General features: G+C 49.9%; 1 protein-coding gene across 3 annotated transcripts in view; it reads left to right on the top strand.

The window, feature by feature from the left end:
* Positions 1-27,064, top strand: part of LOC144826433 (transient receptor potential cation channel subfamily M member 7-like) — a 1,864,676-nt gene that overhangs the window by 428,895 nt on the left and 1,408,717 nt on the right. For all 3 annotated transcript variants that reach the window (XM_078684758.1, XM_078684760.1, XM_078684761.1), the window contains exons 4-5: positions 143-341; positions 845-1,058. In XM_078684758.1, coding sequence (XP_078540884.1) covers positions 143-341; positions 845-1,058 — 413 coding nt within the window. The remainder of the gene's footprint in view (positions 1-142; positions 342-844; positions 1,059-27,064) is intronic.

The following is a 27,064-nucleotide window of genomic DNA, read 5'->3' as shown; positions in this document are numbered from 1 at the left end:
AACTACAGTGGCAATGTGTTATGCAAACTGCAGTGGTTTCCTGAGGAGCACTTATTTTTTTATATTTTTTTTACAAATTAGGCACCGGTAAATCATGACCCTACTGTGTAGGCTCTCAAGGCATAATATCTATCTCTAATAGGTGCTGCTGTGGGCGATTGATAGGACAGCATGCCTGGAACACCGGCTGTGTGGCCCCCACTACATCACGTGGACAACCAGAGGACAGCACGACACCTGCATCCGAGCCGTGGACAGTGGAGAAGGATACCGTGGAAAGCCCAACAGACGCGTATGGCATTATAAATTTCCAAGGCGGGTCACGCTGCTGCAAAGCCAAGGTACGTAGAACGTAAGACACGCACTGAATGCCTCGGGTCAATTATGCCAATCAGCACGTCGGGGGACAAGATGTGGGTTTTGGGATCGGGGGAATAGTGGTGGCCGGTCAAAGTTAGCAGGGTTGGAGGGGAACCTTTCTGTAGCTACCTCTCTTTGCTGTTATCATAGCTCCTCTACAGCAAATAGGGGTCTGTGAGTGTCGATGAGCTAGCCGTGAAGCCAGGAGCCCACCCTGTGAAGTTGTCGGTCAGGGTGTGCCTGTTTCACTTCCGCTATCCCTGATTTCTTGGTGAATTGGCGAACATGTGCCCACTCATTGTGTAAACATCATGATTGTTTTAATGAGTGGTTTAATATAGAACCAGAGTCAGTTTCTACTGGAAACAACAAACGGGTGTATTTGATTCTCGTTTCAAGCTATAGGAGTTGGTTCCCTTTGACACACATACTGCTTCCATCCCAGTGGGGCCTCGTCAATCATCGCGGGTTTCTCTCTCCACAGTACCTGCGGCTGTCCCACGACTCGAACGCCGAAGACATCCTGCAGCTCGTGCTGAATGAATGGCAGATGGCGCTGCCCAAGCTCCTGATCTCCGTGCACGGCGGGATGCAGGCCTTCGAGCTCCACCCTCGCGTCAAGCAGGCGCTTAGCAAGGGCCTCGTCAAGGCCGCAGTGACCACCGGGGCCTGGATCGTGACCGGTGGCATCAATACAGGTAAACAACGCTAAGTGCGTATTCAACTACAACACCTGGGTGTTAGTGCTTGAAATGAAAAAATAGAAGTGCAGCATGTTTCTGAGAAGTGCCTGGACTCTCCAACTAAAAATATTACCTCACTCTTGAGAAGTGCAGATACTCTCCCTCTCAAAATAAAAACTACCGGACAGTGCCGGCCCATTTAAATCACTAGTGTTGCTGCAGGAACTCACTGGAAAGGAAGAGTGTTCACTCTCAAGGAAAATGAGGCATTGTGCCAAGTGGAGGTAGTCGGTTAGGTTTGTTTTTAGGTCTGGCCTAGGGATAGCTTTAACTGTTTTGTTCGCCTACTATAATCTTGAAAATTCATACCTCACTTTCCTCAAGTATTCCGACCTTCGAAATTCCGACCCAGAACAGATATCAGGCTTCGGGTACACCTAGTACACTGGATCTAAACGATTGACTGCCTAAGGATGGTAGGCCTTGTCCGTGTTTTACGGTAATTAACAAGGATGACAGTTATATCGGAATAAGGTTATGTGAGGAGGAACGAAGAGCTAATGGTGACATGCACTTTTGTAATGAGGTTGAGCCCACAGTTGTTGTAAAGAGTATGGCGAACGCCCAGTCACCCAAATGTATTGAGGTTACTAACGCTGGACCAGATGTGGCTGCATCCCGTTCAGCTGTTGACAATCTTGGTAATGTCTTGGACCTACCGACTAGCTGTTCTATAGGGGGTACTTCTATCATTAGTTGGAATATAGCCGGCTGGGCCTCTAAAGATGAAAAGTTAGGATGGCTGGATTTGATTAGGAAATATGACATACTATGTTTCCAAGAAACTTGGTGTACCACCAGACCCAACCTAGATGGATATGTCTGTAATAGCTTAGAGGCTCTAGAGTCACGGCATGGTCGGGCAAAGGGTGGCCTGCTCTTATTATTATCTGTGGACTTATTGTTGACTGTTGTCAAACATATAACCGTAGGAAATCATTCCCAAATTCTATGGATACACCAAAAAGAAGGCCTTGACCTGCTTTTGATCAATTTTTACAACAACATTTTTGATAACTCACGGCACAAGGTTATTGAGGAACTGGGTAATACACTCATGAAGCTTGTAAATGAAGCTAAATGCATTTTTACTTTCATCTGGTTAGGTGATTTTAATTCCCCTACCTGTCCATTATCGTCCACCAGGGCATGTGGGATGTTAAATAATAATGGCGAAAATACCTATCACTTCCCACATAACACCTATGGGGCGACTATTAATAATATCATGGCGACCTTTGATTTGGAGCTAATAGAGCCAGTGATGAATAATAGTGGCCATATTATACCCACCTTTACTGGTAGGAACACTAACTCTAACATAGACCATGTAATGGTCTCCTCAAACATCATACCACATTGTAGTACTCTGGTAATTGAGGATTCTGGTTTAAGCGACCATAACTGTATTGTATTACAAATTGAATCCTTTCAATGCAGAAGCCAGGATGTGCTAAGAACTGTAGTTAACAATGAGCCGCATAGACCCAATGGGATAAGGTTGAGATGGAGAGGCGAAAAATCCAGCGTAGTCTTACCTGTAATCATTTCTAGATCTCTGACTGATATTGAGGATATTTTGGCAGCAGGTAGTGCGCCTGTTGCCATTATAAATAATTTTGTTAATATCAGCAAAATTATTAATACCATATTTACAGGACGTAGATCAGAAAACACTACACGCAACAAGGGCTGGTTTGACCACGTATGTACGGCACTCCATGTACAACTTAAACGTGCCTTATCACTAAGACCGAGGGATCAAAATGAAGTTTTACTCCTGAGAAGGGACTATAAAATGGCTCTTTCTAAAAGGAAGAGGGAACTGCAACAGGAAGCTTGGGATAACTTATCCCGTGCTGCTGAAACCTCTGATAGTTGCCTGTTCTGGTCGACGGTTAATTCACCTTTTTTAAAGGAGGATAAAGCCCCACATCTTGCATCCAATGTTAGCAGTGAGGCCTGGGTGTCTCACTTCTCGGCTATATTTAATGCCAATGGTTCCACCATAGAAGAACAAAACCGTTGGCCTATACTCCCATTGGATATCTCATTGGGAGAAGTCGAAGGGTGTATCAGGGCCAGCAAGGGGGGCAAGGCACAAGGGCTTGATGGAGTCCCCATTGATGTCTACAGGACCGTTCCACTAATGTGGGGACCTATCCTCACCCTGGTTTTTAATGCGGCTGTAGTAACTTCGATCCCGTCCACCTGGGCTGACTCTATTATCGTCCCAATCTACAAAAAGGGAGATAGGTCACTAGCTATTAACTATCGTCCGATCAGTCTGTTAGACTCATCGGTGAAGGTTATGAGCAGAGTGTTACTGTCCAGGTTGGAAGTCTGGGCCGAGGATGAAGGGATCCTTGCAAGCTCACAGTATGGTTTTAGGAAGGGCCAAGGGACACTAGATCAGTGCTTGAATTTAGAACTTCTAATTGGCAAGTACACCTCGGCAAAGCAGGGTACCTTGTACCTCTGCTTTGCCGACTTGAGTAGCGCTTTTGATATAGTTGATCATTCAATCCGGTGGCCAGTCCTATTAGAAATGGGTGCACCGGAACCCATTATCTTTTTCTCAGCAAGACTTTACGAGAAGATGCAAACGTGTGTACGTTATGGGATAAACGGAGAGTGCACCCCTAATTTTGACGTAAAACGTGGTATCCGACAGGGTTGCGTTCTCGCTCCCCTGTTGTTTACCCTTTTCGTTAATGCTATGGATACTGTTCTGAACAAAGTCCAAGCTGATGCCCCACGGGTCAATGGATCAAGTGTGTCAGTACTGCTTTATGCGGATGACGCTGTGCTTCTCTCAAGGACCCCTATAGGTCTACAGCGTTTGATGGATAAGTTCTCGGATTTCATCAGTGAGAGAAAGCTGTTGATTAATAAGAGTAAAATTCTTGTCATGTCTTGTGGGGCTAAATGTAATAAAAGGAACGACTTTTTTATAGAAGGGGTGAAAGTGCAGCAGGTGGAAACTTTCTGTTACCTGGGTGTTACCTTTACGCACAAAAATAGCTGGTTAGAAGAACTTTCAAATGTTAGGTCCAAAATGGTAAAGTGTGCCCACGGTATCTTTAAGTTCGCATCTAAGATTGGCGATAGACGGATCAGAGATATGTTGTCAATTTACAAGGCCAGGAGTGTCTCAATCACATTATATGGTGCTGGGATATGGGGTTATACTAATGTAGATGTTGCACAAAGAGAAGAAAATAACTTCCTCAAAAGACTTCTTTGTCTACCGACCTCTGCCCCAAACGAACTGATTCATAGAGAATTGGATGTCGCCTACTTAAGCGACCTCATTTCGTTGAGACCCCTGATGATATGGCGTGCGATTTGGGGGAAAGATGAAACGGCTTTTAACCAAAGCGTCATTAAGGATTGCCTTGATCTAGACAATTATACCAGGATACCGTGGCTTAAGTATGTTCTAGATGGCTTCAGGGATGTTTTTGGGCTCAATGTACTAGCAGAACCATGTTCTGCAGGGAACATCACTAAAGTAGACATGAAAAACACCTTTTTGCAGTACAGAGCGCAGAACCGTCTGGAAGCTAACAGCCGCCTTACCACAGTCTGTCTTTATAATAAATACATTGAAGGCGATTTACCACAGCTATATCTGAGCATGGTAACTAGACCTGCTCACAGGTTTGTCCTAACTAGACTAAGATTTGGTACGGCCCATGTTTTGGTTGCCTTTCCCCAACCTAAGAAGCAACCTGTTGTGCCATGCCCATGTGATGGGCATTCCAAGCAAAGTACTTTGCACTTTTTGTTAATTTGTACCCTCTTCTTGAATGTTAGGGTGGCCTACCTGAAACCGATTTTTGTAAAATATGGTGTTGAAAATGTAGAGGATGCGATGAAGTTAGTTTACAATATGATTTCTCCGGATAAATGTTTTTATATTGCCACTTTTATCTCCAAATCAATCCAGATGAGAAATAGCATGTTTTAATTATTTATTGGTGATCATATTAATTCTTTTAACCTGCATTGTTTTTTATCATGTACTTTTTTAAACTGTATTGTATTGTCCCATGCATTTTTGCTTATGTGCTTTTATGGTCATTGTATTTATGAACCGAATAAAGCTTCATGAAAGTGAATTCATACCTCATATTCTTAGACATACTACAGATAGAAAGGGTCTTCGATTCACACTTTTAATTCAACCCACAGGAAAGCACACATAGCATACAAGGTGTGGGAGGGAACCTGAAAAACTGCGGGGTCTTCCAAAGGGGTGTGGCCGAAGTAATTAAGGGCGTGGCTTAAAATCTGTGCTTAGCATAGTGTGCTACCCGACTGGAATTTTGCTGTTTCTGTGATTACATCCAGATATATAATACAAGTAAAAAAAAGCAACAAAAAGCCAGGGCTACACCAACAAAAAAGCCAGGGCTATTGGCTTTGTCAGTGGTTGGTAGTTGCATAAAATAAAGAAGCAACAACTATGGCTTTGTTACATATAATATTGAAAATGCTTCAGTTCTGAAATGACTGTGAAAGATATAAAACAAGTGTCTTTGAAGTTACATCAAAGGCTTTGAGCAGTGGTACTACTGCACAGTTAAGATGATGGTTTTACCCTGATGGTGAGGGCAAAAATGGAGAGCCCGATCGGGACCCATCTCTGCACCTGCTTTTTAGGTCTTGCTGGTGTTAGCAGCGCATAGCGCTGCTCCAGCGAAAAACCTATTGTTGTGGGTTTGTCGGGAATGGCGTCCAGGGGGTGGTTACGCGCTTTACCTCGGCGATTTCCTTGCCTGTACGCGCACGTCCAGGACAGCGCCGTGCACATCCCGTCCCACATTCAGAGTAATTAAGGCATTCGACATTGTGCGCACACACAGCCACACTCGCGCATACACACACACACATACACCCATGCAGGCACAATGCATCAGGACACACTTACACAGACACACAGCCCCACATATACACACGCACAGCTAACAGACACACAGTCACACATATACATACACACGCACAGCTACACGCGCGCACACACACACAGCTACACGCACACACGCGCGCACACATTCCTCCCCCCCACTCACCCCCACTCACCGGGCTCTTTCCGCGTGTCCCTCTCTCCCTCGGCAGCCAGCGGGTCAGTCTAGCATGGTCTTCACCTGGGTCTACACCCGGGCCCCCTCCTGGGACACGGGACTTCAGCTGCCGGCGCCGGGGCTCCCTCTTCATAAGAGATAGTGCGCATGCACGGGCAGCCCCCGCCCTCTCAGTCACAGCTTTCTGTTTCGCTGTCTTCCGTGTTCGCTGCGGTGGCTGCCCAGCTCAAACTTTGAATACTGTGGTCGGAGGGTTTGTCTAAAAGCAATTCGTGACTGAAGTGCCTAGATCTCTTTTAAACATCCTTTCCTTTTTAGTTCACAGCGTTACTCCAAAACTGTGCGTGCCTGCTCTCTAGAAGATGTTTATGGGCCGATGCCTGGCGCCGGCAGGGAGTTGAGGGGTTAACACGCAGCTCCTTTAAGGGGAGGCATGGTGGGCGGGATTCCCTCCACGCAGGGGGCTGGCCCTGGTGCTCCGTCTATTCCATTCCTTCCTCTCACAGCCTAGAGATAAGCCGGCGTCCAGCAGAGAGCAGCCATGCAGGTGAGGAGAGAGCGCGAGACGGTTGTCAAGGGACTGCGTGACAGGACAGGGGTGGCGGGTGGGCACGCCTGGCGAGTCCAGCGTTGACGGCCTCTCGTTGTATTATGGGCGTGCAGGTGGGGTGGTGGGCTCTAGGGGGTGAGGCACACCTGGGCGGAAAGGGGTGTGTGCCCCAGGGAAGGAACGAGAAGGGGTGTGCACCAGATAGCGGCACACAAAAGGATGGCGGGTTTACACACCTGGCGATAGTGAGGCGTACGTATCGCTGGCTCCAGGGGGAAGGAAGCCTGGGCATTTAAAGGGATAACCTCCTGGGGCAACGGGGCACCCCTCCTTCTTTGGGGTTGGTACACGGAAACCCCATGGAACAAAAGAGGATGTGCCCACCTGTGGGTGTCGAGGAGTAAACATCTGGGAATAGCTAGGCGTACGTACCCTTAGCGTGGAATATGACATACCTAGGGACCGGAGAGGGGTGCGCACCTAGGGAAAGAAAGGACCCTCCCGCGGGTGATGGAGCTAAATCACCCCAGCATGAAGGAGGCTAGTGATATGCGCATGTGGGGGTGGAGCAGGGGGTGTGTACGCCTGGTGGTGGAGTGCGCACCTGTGGCTGGAGAAGGGGTGCACATAAGAACTGAGTTGGGGTGCACACCTAAAGTAGGCGCCCCTGCGGTTTGGAGGTACTAGGGAGTTTGCACATCTGGAGAATGAAAAGGGAGCCCCCTGGAGCGCGGTGCACACTTTAGGGTAGCGGCGGATGAATGGATGCACCAATACCGAGAGGGAGGGGCACTTCTGTGCCTCACGGGGGGCTGCACCTTGAAGATAGTTGGATGAAACCCTGCCATGGTTGGGTTAGGACCACCACTGCGTTTAGAGAGAGAACACATTTGAGGGATAGAAACGAACCCTGCGGGAGCTGCCTTTCCGTGTGGTTGGAGGGGTGTATGTGAGTTGGAGAGAGTCCACAGTCATGTCTGTCTTATGATGTCTGCCCCTCACCCTCACACCCTCTCACCAACACTCATTCACCTTCACACCCTCACTCACCCACACCCCCTCACCCCCACACCCCATCACCCCCTCACCCCCACACCCCCTCACCCCCACACCCCCTCACCCTCACACCCCCTCGCCCTCCACCCCCTCACCCTCACACCCACTCTCACCCTCACACCCCCTCTCACCCTCACACCCCCTCTCACCCTCACACCCTCACCCTCCCTCACACCCTCACCCTACCTCACACCCTCCCCCTCCCTCACACCCTCCCTCACACCCTCACCCTCACACCCTCACCCTCACACATCCCCTCACCCTCTTACTCACCCACCCTCTCACCCTCTCACACCCTCTCACCCACACACACTCTCTCACCCATCCCTCAAACTCACACCCACCCCTCACACTCACACCCCCTCACCCTCTCACACCCCCACACCCCCACACACCCTCACACCCCACCCCCCTGACCCCCTCACCCCACTATGCACTACCACAGCATCACTGAATGCCACAGCATCACTAGTTCGCCATCTCAACATCACTCAGCGCCACCACAGCATCAATCTGTGCAACTATTCAACAACACCTGGTTCAAATATGTTCTCTCAATGTTTCAATCTTTATTACAAATGTAACAAAAAGATGTTAATATTTCATTTCTGTTATTGGATTTTCGTCACAATAAAATACTGAACATAATCTTCACAAAAGTTGTTTACAAAACTTTAAGCTATTACCATTATAAATTACAATAACTTTTATTTAAGTATTAATTATTGGAATTTTTTTTAAAGCCATTGTTATTTGGAATATCAATACATGTAAGTCACATAAATACAACACATATTGCATTAGAAATGCTATAGGTGTCACATTTGCGAAAGTTATAACTATTGGCATTGTAAATGACAAAGCTATTAATTTCGCTATTTTCAAAAACAAAACCGAAATAAAAAATGTGTCATTTACAATACCAGTAGCTCAAACTTTCCTAATGCGAGACCTATTGCATTGCAAATGCTTGTTAGAACTGGCTGTGCGGAGCACGTGCAGGACCCCGCCCACTTAAAGCCCTGAGGCAGTGTGACCAATGGCATTCCACCGCTGCTCACAGCAGTCATGGCTGCTTCTCCGCCCTCCTCCCGTCATTACTGTGGCTCAGAGTGCCCTCTGCTGTTCAGCTGCCCTGTCCAGACTGCGTGGACTCTCATTTCTCCCTAGTGCTGAGTGCTCATCAGACGCTCTGCACGGTAACGTTTTTCAAAAGGTTATACAACCTTTCAAATATTCACTACGTAGTGCCTCCCATCATCTCCATGCCACCTCTATTACCACTGCCACTATCACCAGTTCACCACCAAAATCATAATCACCATATTTACCATTAACATTACCCCCACAATTAATGCCACTATTACTCTCACTACCACCTTTATTACCTACTGTAGTGTCACCATCTCTAATACCACCAGCATCATCACCCCCACTACTGCTTCCACCATCACCACAACTACCACCATCGCAACCACAAATATCCTTATCCTTCCACTATTACCCCACTGTTGCCAACCTCACCACTGCTATAACCACCACCACTATTACGACTACCTACACCACTATTTCCACCAAAATCACCACCACCTCATAATTAGCACTACTACCAGCCTTAACAACGCCACCACTGCTAGCACCATTCTTACCACTATCACCACCAGTATTGACGCGATCACCAAAACCATACAACTACGATTGTTATCACCAGTATCGCCATCACCACCACAACCAGCAGTACTGCTACGTTTTCATATGTTGTAATGTGGCGTGTGTGAGAGAAATGGATAAATAGATGCCTGAGTGTAAGGATGAGTGAATGAAAGGATGATGAGTTGGTGAGTAGATGAAGAGATGGATGAATGGGGGCTTTGAAGAAACATCCATTGACCCATTGTTGCAATTACTCATTCACCCCTCCACAATACTGAACAAACTGAGGACATTTAGATTCAATTACTTATTGTATTATATTCACAGGTACTCAGATGCAGCTAATTTAGAGGAGGGTGTAAGTTTGAGCAGAGGGCAGTGCTTGTTTAGATAGTGCATTTTCTATTGTTTAATTCTTAAACTATAATAAAACTTTAAAAATTAAGTTAAAAGGTCTGAAAATCATGTTACATCTGTTTTTACTGTAAACATGTTGATTTCTATAAACCAGAGGTCGCCAACCTTCTCTCTAGTAAGAGCTACTTAGGGTCAGTGAAAATCATCCTGAGCTACTAATATGATTAGAGTTTTAATACTGACCACGTCAAGTTTACATCAGTAGCCCCCCTTATGCAAGATTACCTGCAGTGTGAGTACATCCGGCACGGTTCCCAGCAGTAATGTAAAAAATGCGTTGTTAATGTGTAATGCCACTACATGGGTAAAACATAACAGCAATGCCCCTGGCCCCAATTTACTTTTAGTAACAAGTCTCCCCAAACATCAGCATATGAGTTATTAAAATACAAACATTTTCGCCTTGAATAACTATTTTTTAATTTTGGTATGTTTTCAACCACCAAAAAGTTTCTAATTTGCGAGACTAGCCTGCACACAGGAGATCTACTTATCGGTAGCTGGAGAGCTACCAGTAGCTATTGAGATACTCATTGGATAAACCTGCTACTAAAAACAAATCTGGGCAAACATTACAGAATTTTTTTTTCCTTGCCAGTGAAATCAACTCTCTTTTTTTGTGACACAACTGGATTACAGAACCAAATATGACAAGATCAGTAGGCAAAATCAGACACTTGTGCGCTGGACGCATCGGATGTAGAAGATACTTTAGGCCTCATTGTGGTCCCTCAGAATCTCTCATTTTCCTGTTCAACCATTCTGTGTGCCTCTGCCTGTTTGTGTATTCACTGTCTGGTTTTGGAGTGACAGAAGCTGGGGATGTGCATTCAGTGTAGACAGTCCCAAGGGGGTTTAGGTATGTCCTGCCTTTCCTGGGTGACTTATAGCTGGGCTGGTAAGAGCTGCTCTGCATTTAAAGTAGTAAAGAATTCAATCTCTTCTGTACTCAAAAGGAACCTCTGTCAAGGAGAAGAGCAGGAAAGCTGTGAAGAGGAGTACTGCACCTTTGCTGCGTGTTCTTTGGTGGGTTGGCCTGCAGTTGCTGCTTCTACCAAGGAGATAACAAAGTCTGGAACTTTGCTATGAACCTGCTTGAAGAAGAATCTCTTAACGCTTGTGTGTGATTGCCTCCTGTTCTCAAGTCTCAGGGACACAAACACGTCACCTGCACCCACTGACCAGCACCTGGACTCCTCTGTTTACTCCTGTATTCAGGTGCGAATTCCAGTTCCTGGGCCCTGAGAATTGTACTTGTTCATGCAAAGCAAAAAGAACAACTCTGACGCGTCAGCGACACCGGCAGTGACTCCGCGACCGGCATCGGGGGCACTGCTCATGAAGTGGACGACGTACCGCCCCATCTCCAACGCAGCCTCGACGTCCTTTGACGATGGGAGTTATCGGCCTTCCCGACACCAGCAGTCGCACCAACGCCATCACTGCCAGCATCACATTATCACAGAGCCGATAACCAACGAGGGTGACTTCATGAACTCTTCTTCACATCAATTCACCGTAACTGACGCCTCATCACCCACGCTGCCTAACTTCTCTTGTCCTGGACTCGACGCCTCGCATCCTCACGGACTCGACGCCTCGCATTCTCACGACTCGATGCCTCGCCTCCCTGTGGCTGAAAGAAACAGGCTTCGCCTTGGCTCTAACGCCCCACCTCCACGACGCTGTGCATCGTCTGTTGACTTCGTTTCCAAGGTATTGTTGTTTGGGGTGTCCGTGTGGCTCGTGCCTGGCCCACGCACCTCACTGTCAGAGCTGTACTTTGGATTTGTCGGTCACTGCGTCGTAATAGCCCCAGCTGGAGCTATTTTAGTTCTACAGTTCTTTGAAGTAACCATTTAAAAGTATATCTTGATATTTTTATGTAGGATTTTTGTTGTTTTGGTATTGTTTGGTTTAGATAAAGATACATTATCTCCTAAACTGGTGTGGTGTCCTTTTGTGGTGTTTTCACTGTGTTACTGTGTGTTTGGGGCATGAATACTTTACACATTGCCTTTGGGATAAGCCTGTAAGCTACCAAGGGGGTGAACAGGGGTTATCTAAAGTGTGTAATCCTCTTACCCTTATTAGAAGGAAGAGTCCCTACTTGGACAAAGGTGCCTGACTCTGTCAATTATACTTTTAAAGACTATAACACAATAGTCTTGTGTTAGAAAAGAGGGGTGTCTATCGGGGATTATACAGAGTTTGGCAGGGTGGAAAATCTGTAGTGATCCAACCCAGTCAGAATCTTAGTTTGGTTCCCTCTTTATAGGTGAGGGAACCTTTTAGATCTAGCAATGGTATTTACCTTTGTCCAAATAGGGACCCTTACTTCTAAGTCCGGGGATAACACTCCTTAATAACCCCTGCTCACCCCCTTGGTAGCTTGTCACGAGCAGACAGGCTTATCTCAGAGGCAGTGTGTTAAGCATTTGTGAATATACACAGTAATACAGTGAAAACACTACAGATGGACACAACACAGGCTCTATAAAAATAATTATTCTTTATATAGACTTAATACAAGACCACAAACAACAAAAATCCACAATACTACACTAAAAGTTGACTTAAAGATGATTCAAGTTGTTGAGTTCTAATTGATGTTGAATGCGACAAAGTTCTCAACAAAGTACCTGATGCGTAACGCAAAGTAAACAAAAGGCTCACAAAAGGCGAGCTGCGTCGGTTCCGTGATCCGGGAGAACGGTTGCGTCCTGCCTCAATGCTTGCGCAGAGTAGGGGACTCGTCGTGAGCCTTACTGGTGCGGAGGTGATGCGTAGATTCTCGGCCTGCGGGCCCGTTGCGGTGCGCAAGATGGCACCTTGATGCGATGTGACGATCCGGATGCGATGCGAGAAGATGGCGCCCTTGATGCAGCGATGTGATGACGCCCTGGCAGCCTTGCGACGACTCTACTTTGGAGCTGCGACAGGCCCTGCGACACGCTTCTCCAGTAATGCGATGGCGACTCTCTTGATGCGACAGCAGGCAGCTTCGATGAACACACGCTTCCAGGGAGATGCGGCGAAGGCTCGCTTCTCTGGCGATGCGATGATTTCAGCTGCGGTGGCGATGCACTTCTTCTCGATGCGTCGCGCTTCCAGCTCCTAGCGGCACGCAAGTGTCTGAAGTCAGAATTCCCAGCAAGGAAATTCAGGGGGAGCTGGAGGTGAAGTCTTTTGTCCCTGAGACTTCAGCAGGAGGCAAGCACAGTTCAAGCCCTTGGTGAATATTCTGTAGATGAAAGTCCTTACAAAGTTCCTTCTCCTTTCCCTTGGCAATGAAGAAACCACTGCAGGCCAACCCAGAAAACAGCACACTGGCAGAGGGGCAGTCCAAACTCCTGCAACTTCCTTGGTTCTTCTCCTTGGCAGAAAGGTTTCTTGTTCCAGAAGTGATCTAATTTCTTGGGATCAGGGTCCCAATATTTATACCCCAAAATCCTTTGTTTTCTGAAGGCAGAGAGGCCTCTCCCTAGTCCAAACCAGTTCCCGAGCACTTTGTTTACATGACTCTCTTCTTCCTTTCACTGTACAGGGCAGAGACATCAGCCGCCCCACAGGAGGGGTTCCAGCACAGGAGAGGGAAGATACAGTTCTGGAGCACTCTGTTGACATCATTCCTCCTCTCCTTTCACAGTGCAGGGCGGAGACCTCAGACAAGCCACAGGGGGTGGAGCCAGCATTGTAGAAGGAATGCCCAGCCCTATTCAGGTCCCAGGTGCAACTCCTCCCTCCCATCTAGATGCAGATCTCTCTATTCACCACTGGGCTGCCACAGCCTGTCTCCTGGAATCCTCCAGCCCTGTCACTCACAAACTCTGACAAGGAATACACAACCCAGCAGAGGCAGGCCTGGACAGTTAGGCAGGAAAATACAACTTTCTAAAAGTGGTATTTTCAAACACAGGATATTAAAACTAACTTTACTAAAATATGTATTTTAATATTCTGAGTTCAGGCATAATACATTCGAAGTTCTACCATGTTCCCTCAGTCAGTTAGGATTCTAAGAATGTAATAATTGAACTGCCCATTCTGGCCTATGGAGAACAGGTAGCCTTCAATAGTGAATAACGAAAATGGCTGTAATTCACTATTAGGACATGCTACACACATCAGAGCATGTCCTACCATATACTTACAATGCACCATGCCCTTGGGCCTACCATAGGGGTGTCTAATATGAAGCAAAGGGAAGGTTTAAGGACTGGCAAGTGGGGGCACTTGGCCACGTCGACATGGCAGTGCTAGACTGCACATAGGCCTTGCAGGCCTGAGACACACTTTACAAGCTGCTTCTGTGGGTGGCACAACCAGTGCTGCAAGCCCACCAGCAGCATTTGATTTACAAGCCCTAGGCACACATGGTGCACTGTACTAGGGGCTGACAGATAAATCAAATAACCCAATCATGGAATCCAATTAGTATATCAATTTAACATAGGGGGCACTTGCACTGTGGTACTGATTATCAGTGGCACAGTGCCCAAAACATATAACCAGCAAAAACATATCAAAACAGAGGAGGCAATACGTCAAAAATGGAAGGGAGACTCATGCCAATGATGTCAGGTCTAACAGAACCATTGGATTTTCCCTGATGGAACCTCAGATGGTGCCGCCAGCCCACCCACTGGGGTCCTAGTTAAGGTTGCCTGCTCTATACATGGCAGGGTGAGTGTCACTAAAGTTCCCTTCCTGGGAACTGCCTGCAAGGCATGGTGGTATATGGCAGGAACATTGTTCAATGGCTCACTTATGTAGGGAGAAAATAATAGGATGAGCAGTCCTGCACCAGGGGGCGTGGCTTAGCGCGCAATGGAGAAAGACGTGCCTGGGTAGAGCTCCTGCCTGAGCTCCCCTACCCCGGGTCATTTCTCCACCAAATTTGCCCTGATTGGCCTCAAACTGCTGGCGGACCTGCCCGCACCGCTTGCCCACACACGGACCGATTCCTGGTGAGATCGGCCGCGGAGCTCCGCACTGTGACCGGGGACACCGCGGTGGCCGGCCTTACAGCAGCGACGCCGGGACTGAAACTACGCGAGGCCGCGGCCTCATGAGAACAACTAGGCCCCACACTGCGGCCTGCTGAATAAGACCCGACGCTTGGAGGCCGTGGACTGCGGCGGATGTGCAGCCCACCCGGAGTGCTTCAACCTCTGATCTCATATGCCCAACTCTGGAGGGGCTTGGTGAGGGTGTCGACGGACCGGAAGCAACCGGACATCGGCGAAACTTGGGCCTGGCGGAGATGGACCTGAGGAGGCGCGGAGGTGGCGGGGTGACCAGCCGGCGGCCGGAGAGGACAGCGGAGCTGGGACCCTGAGGCGGTGCAACGGCGCTGTGAGGTGAGCTCGCGGAGACGCGACGAGCTTCCTAGCCAGGGGATCCTCCTCCCCACGGATCCCTCCCCAGCGGAGGGCACAACACGCCGGGAGCCCCACAGAGCTACAACCGCGCACGGCGGCCGTCTGCGCCCTCACACGCCTGCCACCACGCGCCCTGGGGAGTCGCCCTGTCAACGACCCGGACGGAGGCGGCTGGGGCCTCTCTGCCACTGGTGCGGGTCTGGCGCCCTGAACCGACCACAGCTTGTGTCCTGCACTATCACTAGCCCAAGACGCCTGCCCTACTGCACACGTAACGGGGCCACCACGAAGGACCTGGAGGAGCGGATGAGGCCGCAAGGCCTGGAGGGACTTGCCCACCATCTGCCTGGGAGACGCTACTCTCCGTCGGGCACTCACAGAACTGCTGAGGGTAGTGCCTGCTCACGGGCCACTCAGATGTGGCAATATGAAGTAACCGGACACTAGAGCGGGGAGCCCCCCACCCGCCCCCCCCACCTGTGGAGCCACTAGACCCGAGCGAAAGGGGGGACGGCACACAGGGATAAGCGCCGAGAGCACAGCGCTGCTGGCCTACAGGGACTGGCACACCTCGGCCGCGGCCCGCGAACTCGACTACTCCCCTGCGCCCTCACATTTGAAAGCGGGAATCACCCCTGCCGTTGCCTGCACGCGCAACCTGCCCCATGTCGGGGTGAAGACACGCACCGGAACGGGGGGCTCGTCGGTGAAGGGGAAGACGGCGAAAACACCATCCAAAATGGACGCCGACCACGTGGCGTCGAAACTGGACTCTGTTCTGGCGGCCATGAAAAGAATGGAGGAATCCCTCCAACAGACACGCACCTCCTTGGAAACCAGGATCGACAGTGTGGCGATTGATCTAACTCATCTCCGAGCCGATCACAAGAAATTACAAGAGCGCACCACTGCGCTGGAAGGTGCGGTGACATTGATGGAACCGACGGTGTCGCAGTCAGACAAGCACATACAAGATCTTCTTAATAGGGTGGAATTTCTAGAAGACCGCGCGGAGGATGCGGAAGGGCGGGCAAGAAGGAACAATATCCGCTTAGTGGGCATTCCGGAGAAATGGGAAGGGATGGACCCCACGCAGAGAGTGGAGGACTGGCTACGTGAACTGCTACCGGAGGGGGTGCTGTCGCCTCACTTTGTGGTGGAACGTGCCCACCGAGTGCCCACGAAACCCCTAACCACTGGCTCAAATCCCAGGCCAATAATCCTCCGAGTCCTCAACTACAGAGACCGCGACGCGATTTTGCGGGAAGCCAGGAAACTAGGCGAGATCAGGATTGACAACACCACAGTGATGTTCTTTCCGGACTATACTATACAAGTCCAGAGGCAAAGACACTCCTTTCTGGAAGTGAAAAGACGATTGCGGCAAGCTGGACTCAAATACTCGCTTCTCTTCCCTGCCAGGCTACGAGTGGTAGCAAAAGATTAGACACACTTTTTTACAGACTCTGCCGAAGTTGAGGCCTGGCTAGATGAGAACATGCCTGATGTACCTAGGCGAGCGCAAGGGACTGCTACTACTGACCGCACGCGAGGGGCGCGAAGGCGCCGCCGACGCAGAGCTCCCACACCTCCCAGACCAAGGGATTCGCCAGCTCGCTCTCCGACTGCAAGCAAGATGTTGCAGGAACATCAAGACGCCCTCCGTAGGGTGGTGGAAATCAGCAGCTCCCCGGCTCTGTCCCCTGCTCCGGACGCCACCCCGCCGCCTCTCCCGAGTGATGATGACGCACTTTATGGCCTACAAGACTCCCAACACACTGACGATCTACCGGATGTCACGCCACAAACTGCAGACTTGTTTGGCTGAGCGACCCTCGCGGAATCCTGCTCCCACGCGATGGAAATGACATATCTGCGAGGAGGCTTTGCAGGCCTCCGTTGTGTGAAGAGAACTACGCGACTACACTTTGCTGGACCCTAGTCGCCTAGGGACACGAGACTCCGATCAGGTATTGTGCTTATTATGTACACATGACCCAGCCACTTACCGTTGAACACTGGTCACCTAATCGGCGGCATCACACGTGCTGACCAGAGACAGCCAGACTAACTGAGATGAGGACTCACCCCCCTGAGAGCCCTACTCCTCCAGCCAGATGCCTGGTGGGCTGCTATAGATGCACTGAACGGCAAGACCTGGGCAGCCGTCAGATGGCAAAGGCCTCCTGGCCCTACCCGGGAGGGATGTTGCTCTCACTATGGATTATACTGTCATTTGTACTGTTACAGCTTAAGCCACAGAATACCCCTTAGAACTGTATAGTTTACGAGCTCATACGAGCGGTTGGACGGCAACATGTTCTGTAGCCGACCTTTTGGCATTTTAGGTTATGTAGCCGTGTTGAGGCCACATGTTTTCATCCCTTTCCCTACCCTTTTACCTCTTCGGAGATCATCACGCTCTGTACTGCGACTCTGGGGCACTTTTGTATCGGGGAGGAAACTCTGGGCAAAGCGAGAGGCACTGCTTGAGTGCCTGTTGGACGGGGGGGGTGGGAGGAACACACGCCCAATGACACAATGACTGAAACACGAATATGCACTTGGAACATCAGGGGGATGCACACACCAGCTAGGCGTTACCAGATTTACTCATACTTGAAGCGACACAAGATAGGCATAGCTCTGCTTCAGGAAACACACTTGAACGAGGCAGAGGTCCGGGCACTACACCGCAAATGGCGCGGACAACTCTATGCCACATCCTATTCCTCATACGCCCGCGGCGCATTGATTTGGGTCCGCCCTGGGGTCCCCTGGACGGCTACAGACACTACGATAGACCGGGAGGGTAGATTCGTTGCAGTGCAGGGCAGGCTAGATGGGCACCAGATGGTGCTGGTATCACTGTACGCTCCAAACACTGACCAGGGCAGCTTCCTGGCGCGCCTCTCCGCGATGATGGCAACCTGGCACGCAACCCCCTGGCTACTGGGCGGAGATTACAATTGCACGCTATATACTGTGCTGGATCGCTCCTCCCTGCCCCCTGTTGGCGCTCCGACACGCGAAGCCACAAAGGCGCTGCTGGAGTGGGCTGAGCAATGGGACCTCCATGACGTTTGGAGATCACACAACCCTGGGACACGAATCTACTCCTATTATTCAGGCGCCCACAACTTACATGTCCGCCTAGACCGCTTCATGTCCTCTACTGACCTCCTACCCCATGTGACTGACGCACTATACATGGGCCGCACACACTCTGACCACAACCCACACTTCCTAACCATGGCCTGGGACCGACCACATCCTCCCATTCCCACCTGGAGACTACAACCGACGATGCTACTAGACGCGGCTTTCCGCGAGTCCCTTCTCACACGCACTGCTCAATACTTTGAGGACAACGCAGGCACAGCGTCCTCCCCGCGGGTAGAGTGGGATGCTTTCAAGGTGGTGATTCGGGGTCACTGCCTGAGGACACAGGGCCACATGAGACAGCAACTAGAGGGTGAGCTCACCAGATTAGAGACTACTCTGCTTGAGAAAGAGGGGGAGGCCGCTGAGGGTAGCGCTGACTCGCTACAGGAGGCACGCGCGGACCACGCGGGCCTCTTAGAGCGACTTCGCGACATCAACTACGCAGCGCACTCGGCGAGGACACATCACATGAGCGACAGACCTGGCAAGTTACTGGCCTGGCTGATATCACAGGAGACGTGCTCGACCCCAGTGGTAGCGATACAGGTGGAGGGGAGGGGCCTATTATACTCGCAGCGCCAGATCCATGACGCGTTCACCACACATTATACTACACTATATCGCTCCCGACTGCCCCACCCGCGCCCCGACATTACTGGCTACCTTGCTCCCCTGCCACTGCCGCAACTGACTACTGCACAACAGGACGAGCTGGGAGCCCTGCTCGACCCTGATGAGGTTCGTGACGCAATCTTTAACTTGTCTAATAGCAAATCCCCGGGTCCGGATGGGCTTCCAGCCGAATTTTATAAAGCAGGCTCGGACATACTCGTCCCTGAACTTCTGAAGATGTACGCTGCAGCCTTAGAGGAAGCTGCCTTACCCCCGACGTTAAATGAAGCGACCCTGATCTCCATTCCTAAACCTGACAAAGACTGCACACAAGTGGGCTCTTACCGCCCGCTAGCGCTGCTCAATACAGACTACAAAATACTGGCCTCTACTCTGGCTCGGAGGCTGGCACCTTATGTTGCCCGACTGGTACACCAGGATCAAAATGGCTTTGTCCCAACACGCCACACCTCCCATAATATCCGTCGCCTCTTCCGGGTACAAGAGTATGCCACCCAGCGGTGGCCTAGAGCAGGGTGCTTGATATTGGACCTGGAGAAGGCATTCGACTCGGTGGAGTGGCCGTACTTGGGAGCGGTACTGGGAAAGTTCCAATTGGGTGGTGGGTACGAGGCCATGGTGGACTTGCTCTATGGCAGACCGACGGTCCGGGTCCGCACGGGCGCGCTGCTCTCGGACGCCATCCGAGTCCGCAGGGGCACTAGGCAGGGCTGCCCCCTGTCGCCTCTATTGTTCTCTCTGGCCATGGAGCCCCTAGCCACGATCCTTAGGGCACAGGGGACTGACTGGGGCATCCCACTGGCGGACGGCCTCCATGCAGTATCGCTGTATGCAGATGATTTACTGTTGTACATCAGGGATATAACCAACATCCCGGCCTCTCTGGCCGACGTCTTCCGAACCTTCGAGGAGATGTCGGGACTGCGAGTCAACTGGTCCAAATCGGGGGCTTACTCATTCCACCCGGACACGCCCGAGTGCGATGTGCGCCTGGGCGGAGGCAGGCTACAGTGGTATCCCACCACGTTCCGCTACCTGAGGATACGGATCTATCGGACTCCACTGGATGTCCTGGAGGGGAACCTCCTGCGAGCAATCGCCTCGATTCGGGCGCAGATTACGTTCTGGAACGCCTTACCCCTTAATGTGCCGAGTCGGATAGCACTTACCAAAATGATAGTACTGCCTAGACTGCTGTACTATTTCGCTAATATACCGACTTATGTGCCGAACAAAATTTTCCGGGATCTGGAGTTCCTGCTGAGAAGCCTCATCTGGAATAAGGGACGACCCAGAGTAGCGCTGACCAAACTCTACATGCCAACGGAGCTGGGAGGCCTGGCAGTTCCCAACATGGAACTGTACTATCTCTCGGCACAGATGCAGTGGGTGTCGGGGTGGCTTAGCGGCAAGCACCTTGAAGATACTGCCTCGGACGCTGCAGCCTGGACGCAAACGCAAATCAATACACTGTTCCACCCGCTAACCCGAACCTCCTGGCCCCCACAGCTACACTTGGCGGTGGCGCGCAAGTGCTTCCTGCGCTGTCTGCGACTCACCCGAGCTACAACGCCGTATGCCCCGACCATGCCCATACTGGGCACCCCGAACCCAACGGGAGCACTGACTGTGACTCGTCTGACTAGCTGGACACAGGCAGGGGTGGATACCCTGGGCGACCTGTATGCTGAGGGGGCGCTGCTCGCCTTTGCGGACCTGGCTGCTACCACGGAGCTCCCTGCTGGGCAGTTCCTGCTACATGCGACCCTCTTGCGCACACTCACTGCCTCCTGGGGCGATGTGGCGGAGGAGCTGCCGATGCATAGCTTTATGCAGTACCTCCATGTTATGGGGAATGGCTCGCACATCATCCATTGGTTGGCGCGGGCTCTACAGACACACACACAGCCCTCCACACTACAGCTGCGTGACAAATGGGCGACGGACAGATGGCGGGACTGGACAGACAAAGAATGGGCAATGATACTAGCCGGACCGACATATATCCCACGCAGCCCCCGCTTCAAAATCATACAATTCTATATTCTACACCGCGCTTACCTTACACCTGACAAGATAAATAGATACTTTGCCGCCACAGATGCTGAATGCCCGCGCTGCTCTCTGACTGGAGCGGACATTTTACACATGCTGTGGCATTGTCCTGTTGTACAAGCATACTGGGACGAGGTAGTGGCACTCCTCACACGCAGCGCTGACGAGCAGTTACCACACACGTGGGAAGCGTGTATCTTAGGGTTGTATAAGCGCTCGAAGCTCAACAAAGTGCGGACACGCTTCTGGGACATGGGGCTCATAACGGCTAAGCGCCTGATCACCAAGCATTGGAAGGCAACGACACCCCCCCACGTTCGACACTGGAGAGCTTCCTTCACTAATTGGGCACGGGCGGAGGGCACAGTCCTTCTTCGGGAGGAAACAGCGGGACTCCGCAAATTCCCTATTGCCCAGCTCTGGAACGACCTCCTAAAGACATTCCAACATGCCTGCCAAGAACGGGGGATCACTTGAGACAATGGGCAGCATTGCCATAGCGATACTAACCGGTGCTGAGGGCGGATGTAGCCCCGCACCTCTCTCCCCCGCTCACTCACCACTCGCCGGTACGAGACATACAGCCCTGGATAACGATGCTACCACCTCCTCGCTGCGCGCTGGACGCCATTGAGACACTGAGTGTGCGCCGCTCCACTAGCCACGACATGCCTGCGCCACCTGCGGACACTAACACAACAGGGGATGCCGCCCCCCCCCGCCCACCCTCCTGCAGGGGAACGATCACCGCATAGACGACCTGCATCGCCACCCTGCGCACCGCCGACTTACGCCCTGACCCTGCACTGCGGATGATGCCCATCTGTCCTTGCATAAGGCGGGGGACTCACATCCCTTCCCCCCCCATTTCCCCCCCCCCTCCTCGACTGCCCCTATTCATTGCATGAAGTCTCGCTGGACCCCACTTTACAATAGATGCTCCACATTGGAACCCGCAACGATCTCCCCCCTTTCCCTTCCCTTGCCTTTCACACTTTCCCAACCCCCCAGTTTTTCCCAGCCACTGTATGGGCGTAGGGAACAGTTTGTTTACTGGTCAAGTTCCCTGACCGGACCCCCTTTACTTGCTTTAAATGAAGACACTGGAGATAACACGTTACTAACAGGAGGCAATCCCTCGAGGACCTCAAGCTACTCACACACTGCAAGAGGCACACACAGACACTTGACCACATACGTGTTGTACATGGATTTGATACTTCGTACATTAGACGCTGACATGTCCCTAGCGCTCTCCCAGTGATGCAACTGGGAAGACGCACAGACACCCTACTACCCGACAATTGAGCCTGGCCCAACATGGCTGCAGACTAACACTGCTGAACACACCTGTTTACTCCTGTGCCTCAGTGAGCTATACTACTACACGCATTGCCAATACACGGTCAACAATACTGACTCCGCATCGGAGACGCATATATAGCCGACTCCCCTCCCCATTTCTGGTTACCCACAGTTGACTCTCACACGACTTACGGGACCTTGGGAGGTAACACTCAAGAAGCTACTGCTGGGTGACCGCTGCGATACAAAACTTAGATGATAAACTGCAAAACCATAAGATCTACCATTGATATCATTAGTCAGCAGATGGTTATACAAGTTATAACATGGAACTCGCCGCCGGACCTCCGGGTTGTCGGCTGAATGGCTGTGTCATCCTGTTTAGAACCCAGCTAACTACTACACGCTCACGCAGCCTTGAGGAGATGTGGATTGTGAAATGTATGGTAACCGCTTACTGTATAATTAAGGTCTTTTAAAAACCAAAAAAAAAATGAGCAGTCCTGCACCAGAGGAGCTAAGACAGTAGGCTTCACTAGTGGGCCACAGACCAGGCTTTAAATGAGCCTGCAAATCTGGTGCAAAAGTTCCAATCAAGCGCATAGTTGCTTCAGGAACTCTCTACCGTCATAGCACTGATCTATAAATGAGGCTACAAAACTTCGAAGTAGTCCTTTGAAAAGGAAATGCAAAGATGCTGCATGTAGATGACAGAGCAATATGGCCAAGAATAAGTTTCAGGTACATCATTGCTCCTCCGCGTGACCTTGAGAGCTTAGCATACCAAATGCCATTGGTTTGTCATGGAAGGTTAAATCAATGCAAATAATAACTTTTTTGTTTTTCTTGATTCAGCTGAGCTTGTACCTGAAATCTTGCTGCTACTTATGACATGCACTCTGCACTTTGCTCTAAGTAGTCACCAGAGCAGTGGTCTGCTCCAACACATCCCTTAAAGATTACATTAAAATTAAGTGCTTGGCTTAGGTGTGAACATTAGGCCTGGTGCCTATTTCCTGCAATAAATGTTGTTTCTCTTTTATTGCACACTGCACTATGTTTTTACTAAGCACCGCAGAAGTTGTCAGGACCAGGAGTTGTGAGAGGTGGTATGAGTTCTAAAGACAATTTAGCCTTTCTTTTTTAGACAATTCACATGATTACTGCTTGTAATGACACTTGTTAAATGTAAAAATGTTTAGAACGCTTTTTGGCTTGGAGTTTTTAACATTGTACATGTTATTGCTAATTGTAATGGTTTTAAGTAACCACACAATAAAACGTATTATTATTAGTTATTTAATGCAAGTTAAGAATACCTGTTCACATTACCTTTCCTCAGGCCTACCTGTGATATTTGAAACAAGTATGGCACAACAAAGCACGCTTCCTAGCCTTGCCCACTGATTGATGTTTATGCCAGCATGGTTTTGAACATCTAAGTTGGAAAGCAGTAATAAGTACCCATTAATGTTTTAAGGCATGTGCACACAGTACTTACTATTTTGATTGTTTAATATGTTGGTGTATGTGTACCATCAATATAGGCATGATGATAGAGGCTAATGGCCTCAAATGCCATTTAAGAGAACTTGGAGGATTCATTATGATAGAACTTAGACATACCTGGATCTCTAGCTTCCTATGCAGTGTACAGGATAACAACAGTATAACAACTATCACCTCATAAAGAACATCTAGCTTTTGTAGAAAATATAAAGGTTAGTAATATTCCAAATAGATGTGCAAAGCATGTTCATTAACTCTTCATTTGAATTTAACAGTGCATTATTTGCAGTATTATAAACAGTCATGTGGAAGTTCATGCACATCCAGGTCTAGATTTGATAGGTTTCTTCCTATTTACTTTATTGAATGAACATAGACTTGCCAGTACCCCAAATCTGTGACCGCACTATCTGTTGAAAAGAAAGGAAGAATGTTAGGATATATCAGTCTCGATCCGTGACCAAACTTGAACTCAGTGGTCAGCTTCCTTTTACAACCAATCTTCCTCCAGGTGTCCTTCACTTCCCTATGTCTATTGTTCTGCACAGGATATGGCAAGAAGCCTTTCTAGCAGCTCGGAATTGTTTTTTGAAAGTCCGTGCAAACCTTATTGATCACAGGGGCTAAGTCAATAAACGTTTAGAGGGTTCAATTATATCATTACTCTGCGAAGGTCCTCCTCTTCTAATCGTGTAACTCATTTTTGAACTTGTAAAATCCCAAAAGATTTGTGATCAGTCAATCAATCAGGGTTGTTAAAGCGCAACTACTCACCAGAGGGCCTCAAGGCACTGGGGGGTGAGGGAGGAGTGGCTCCGTTGAGTGCTGGGGTCATCTGCAGAGCCAGGTCTTGAAGTCCTTCCTGATCTTGGGAAATTGCTGGAGGTGGATGGGGAGGGTGTTCCAAGCTTTGCCTGTGAGGTAGGAGAAGGACTTTCCTCCCGTTCTGGTCTTGTTGATATAAGGGACGGTGGCCAGAGAGATCTGGACTGATCGGAGGTGTCTTTTGGTTGCGTGGATGAGAGGCAGTTGTTCAGGTATGCAGGTCCGGTGTTGTGAAGAGCCTTGTATGCATGCGTGAGGAGTTTGACGGTTTTTCTTCTTTCAACTGGAAGCCAGTGGAGATTGCAGAGTTGTTGTGTGATGCGACTGCGATGGGGGATGTTGAGGATCTGTCTGGCTGCGGCGTTTTTGACAGTCTGGAGTGCGCAAAGGAGTTTCTTATTGATTCCGTACTCCATTCTGCTGCTGATGAGCGGATGCTTGACATTTTTTCTGGATTCAGTTGGGATCTGTCTGAAAGTTGTGGTAAATGAATGATGGACAGTCCACTGTGTAAGTTAAGATCCTTTATTGCAAGTTCCTTCCAAGTCAGGTAGACAGGTCAAGATCAGAAGTAAACCCCACCAGGAGCCAGCTGTTAGCAGCTCAGCCTGAGATGACCAACTGCCTCAGTAAGTTAGAGAGAGGCACTGTGAGCCAAAGGGACACCCAGGCATTCTATGATGTCACAGATATAGTACAGTCTATCCAGAGAAGAACAGTGGAGAGGACATTTACTACAAAAGTCTTTCGAGCATGCAGAGGGTGTTGAAGCAGGTCCAGGATATGACGTTGATCTGGCAGTTCATTGTGAGTGATGAGTCTAGTATGATGCAGAGGTTTGGTGCGTCGGTGTGGAGGGATTTATGAGGGAGGAGGGCCACCAGGAGTCATTCCATGTAGAGGGGGTGGATCCAAGCATGAGGACTTCTCTCTTTTTCGAGTTGAGTTTCAGGCAGCTGTTCTTCATCCAGGTGGTGACGGTTTTCATCCCATCTTGGAAGGTGTGTTAGGTGATGCTGGGCTTGTTGGTGAGGGAGAGGATCAACTGGGTGACGTCGGCGTAAGAGACTAAGTTGAGCCAGTGGTTCCTGACGATGGTTGCTAGGGGGCTAGGTAGATGTTGAAGAGGGTGGGGCTGAGGCAGGAGCCCTGGAGCACCCCACAGTTGGTCCTGGCCGGTTCCGAGAGGTGAGGGGGAGTCTGACCCACTGGGTTCTGCCTGTGAGGAAGGAGCGTATCCAGTCAAGGGCCTTTGCTGTGGATGCCAGCATTTGGAGTCTGGTGGCTAGGGTGTGGTGGGAGATGGTGTTGAATGTAGCCAAGAGGTCCAGGAGGATGAGGGCTGCTGCTTTGCCCTTGTCGAGGAGGAAGCGGATGCCGTCGGCGACGAGTGGGGCGGTCTCAGTGTTGTGGTTGGTTCGGAATCCTGATTGGGAGATGTCCACGACATTGTTGGCTCCGATGAAGTTCGCTAGCTGGGTGTTGACGGCCTTTTCAATTACCTTGGCTGCGAAGGGAACCAGGGAGATGGGCCTGAAGTTCTTGAGGTCTGACGCGGGTTTCTTAAGGAGGGAGTTGACTTTGGTGTGTTTCTAGTCATCAGTGAAGGTAGCGATCTCGAAGGAGCAGTTGATCATCCAACATAGTTTGGGTGCCATAGCAGAGGCAGCTCTGTGGAAAATGTGGTGTGGGCAGAGGTCTGATAGTGCTCCGGAGTGGATGCTTTTCATTGTCTTCAAGGTGTTTTCAGTCGTGCGCTGGATACATTTGGGCAGGGTCTTTGGGTGGCATCGCTGGAGGGGGGAGAAGGAGCGGTGAGGTGGTCTTGAATGTCGAAGTTGCTTTGGTGTTGTGTGCCCTATTGAGGATTCTGTCTTGGAGGGTGTTAGAAACGGGACCCCCGGCCGGCCAAGGCTCACGCCAAAGTCAGTCAGGGATCACCATTTCTAAGTCAGGGCAAGGGAGTCACACACCAAGATAACCCCTGCTCACCCTCTAGGTAATGTGACGCGAGCAGCAAGGCTAATCTCGGAGGCGATGTGTAAAGCGTTTGCACGCGCACCCCAGCGACAACAACCAAAGGCCCACCACAAAGGAAACTCCACACAAGGTTATATCAAAAATAGCCTTTGTATTATAATAATAAAAACACATTAGATAACACACACACTTTACAATGTGCCAACAGGCACGGGCAAGATTTACAAGGGATTATGTACAGGACAGGGCCACCTGGACCACTGTCAGGGGTATGCACTTTTTAAAAATAACACTTGGCACATAAACATATAATGACTGTAACACAGAAAATAGTTAATG

This window comes from Lissotriton helveticus, chromosome 3_2 (assembly GCF_964261635.1).
Source record: "Lissotriton helveticus chromosome 3_2, aLisHel1.1, whole genome shotgun sequence".
Taxonomy (NCBI): Eukaryota; Metazoa; Chordata; class Amphibia; order Caudata; family Salamandridae; genus Lissotriton; species Lissotriton helveticus.
This window is presented reverse-complemented; position numbering and strand designations above follow the sequence as displayed.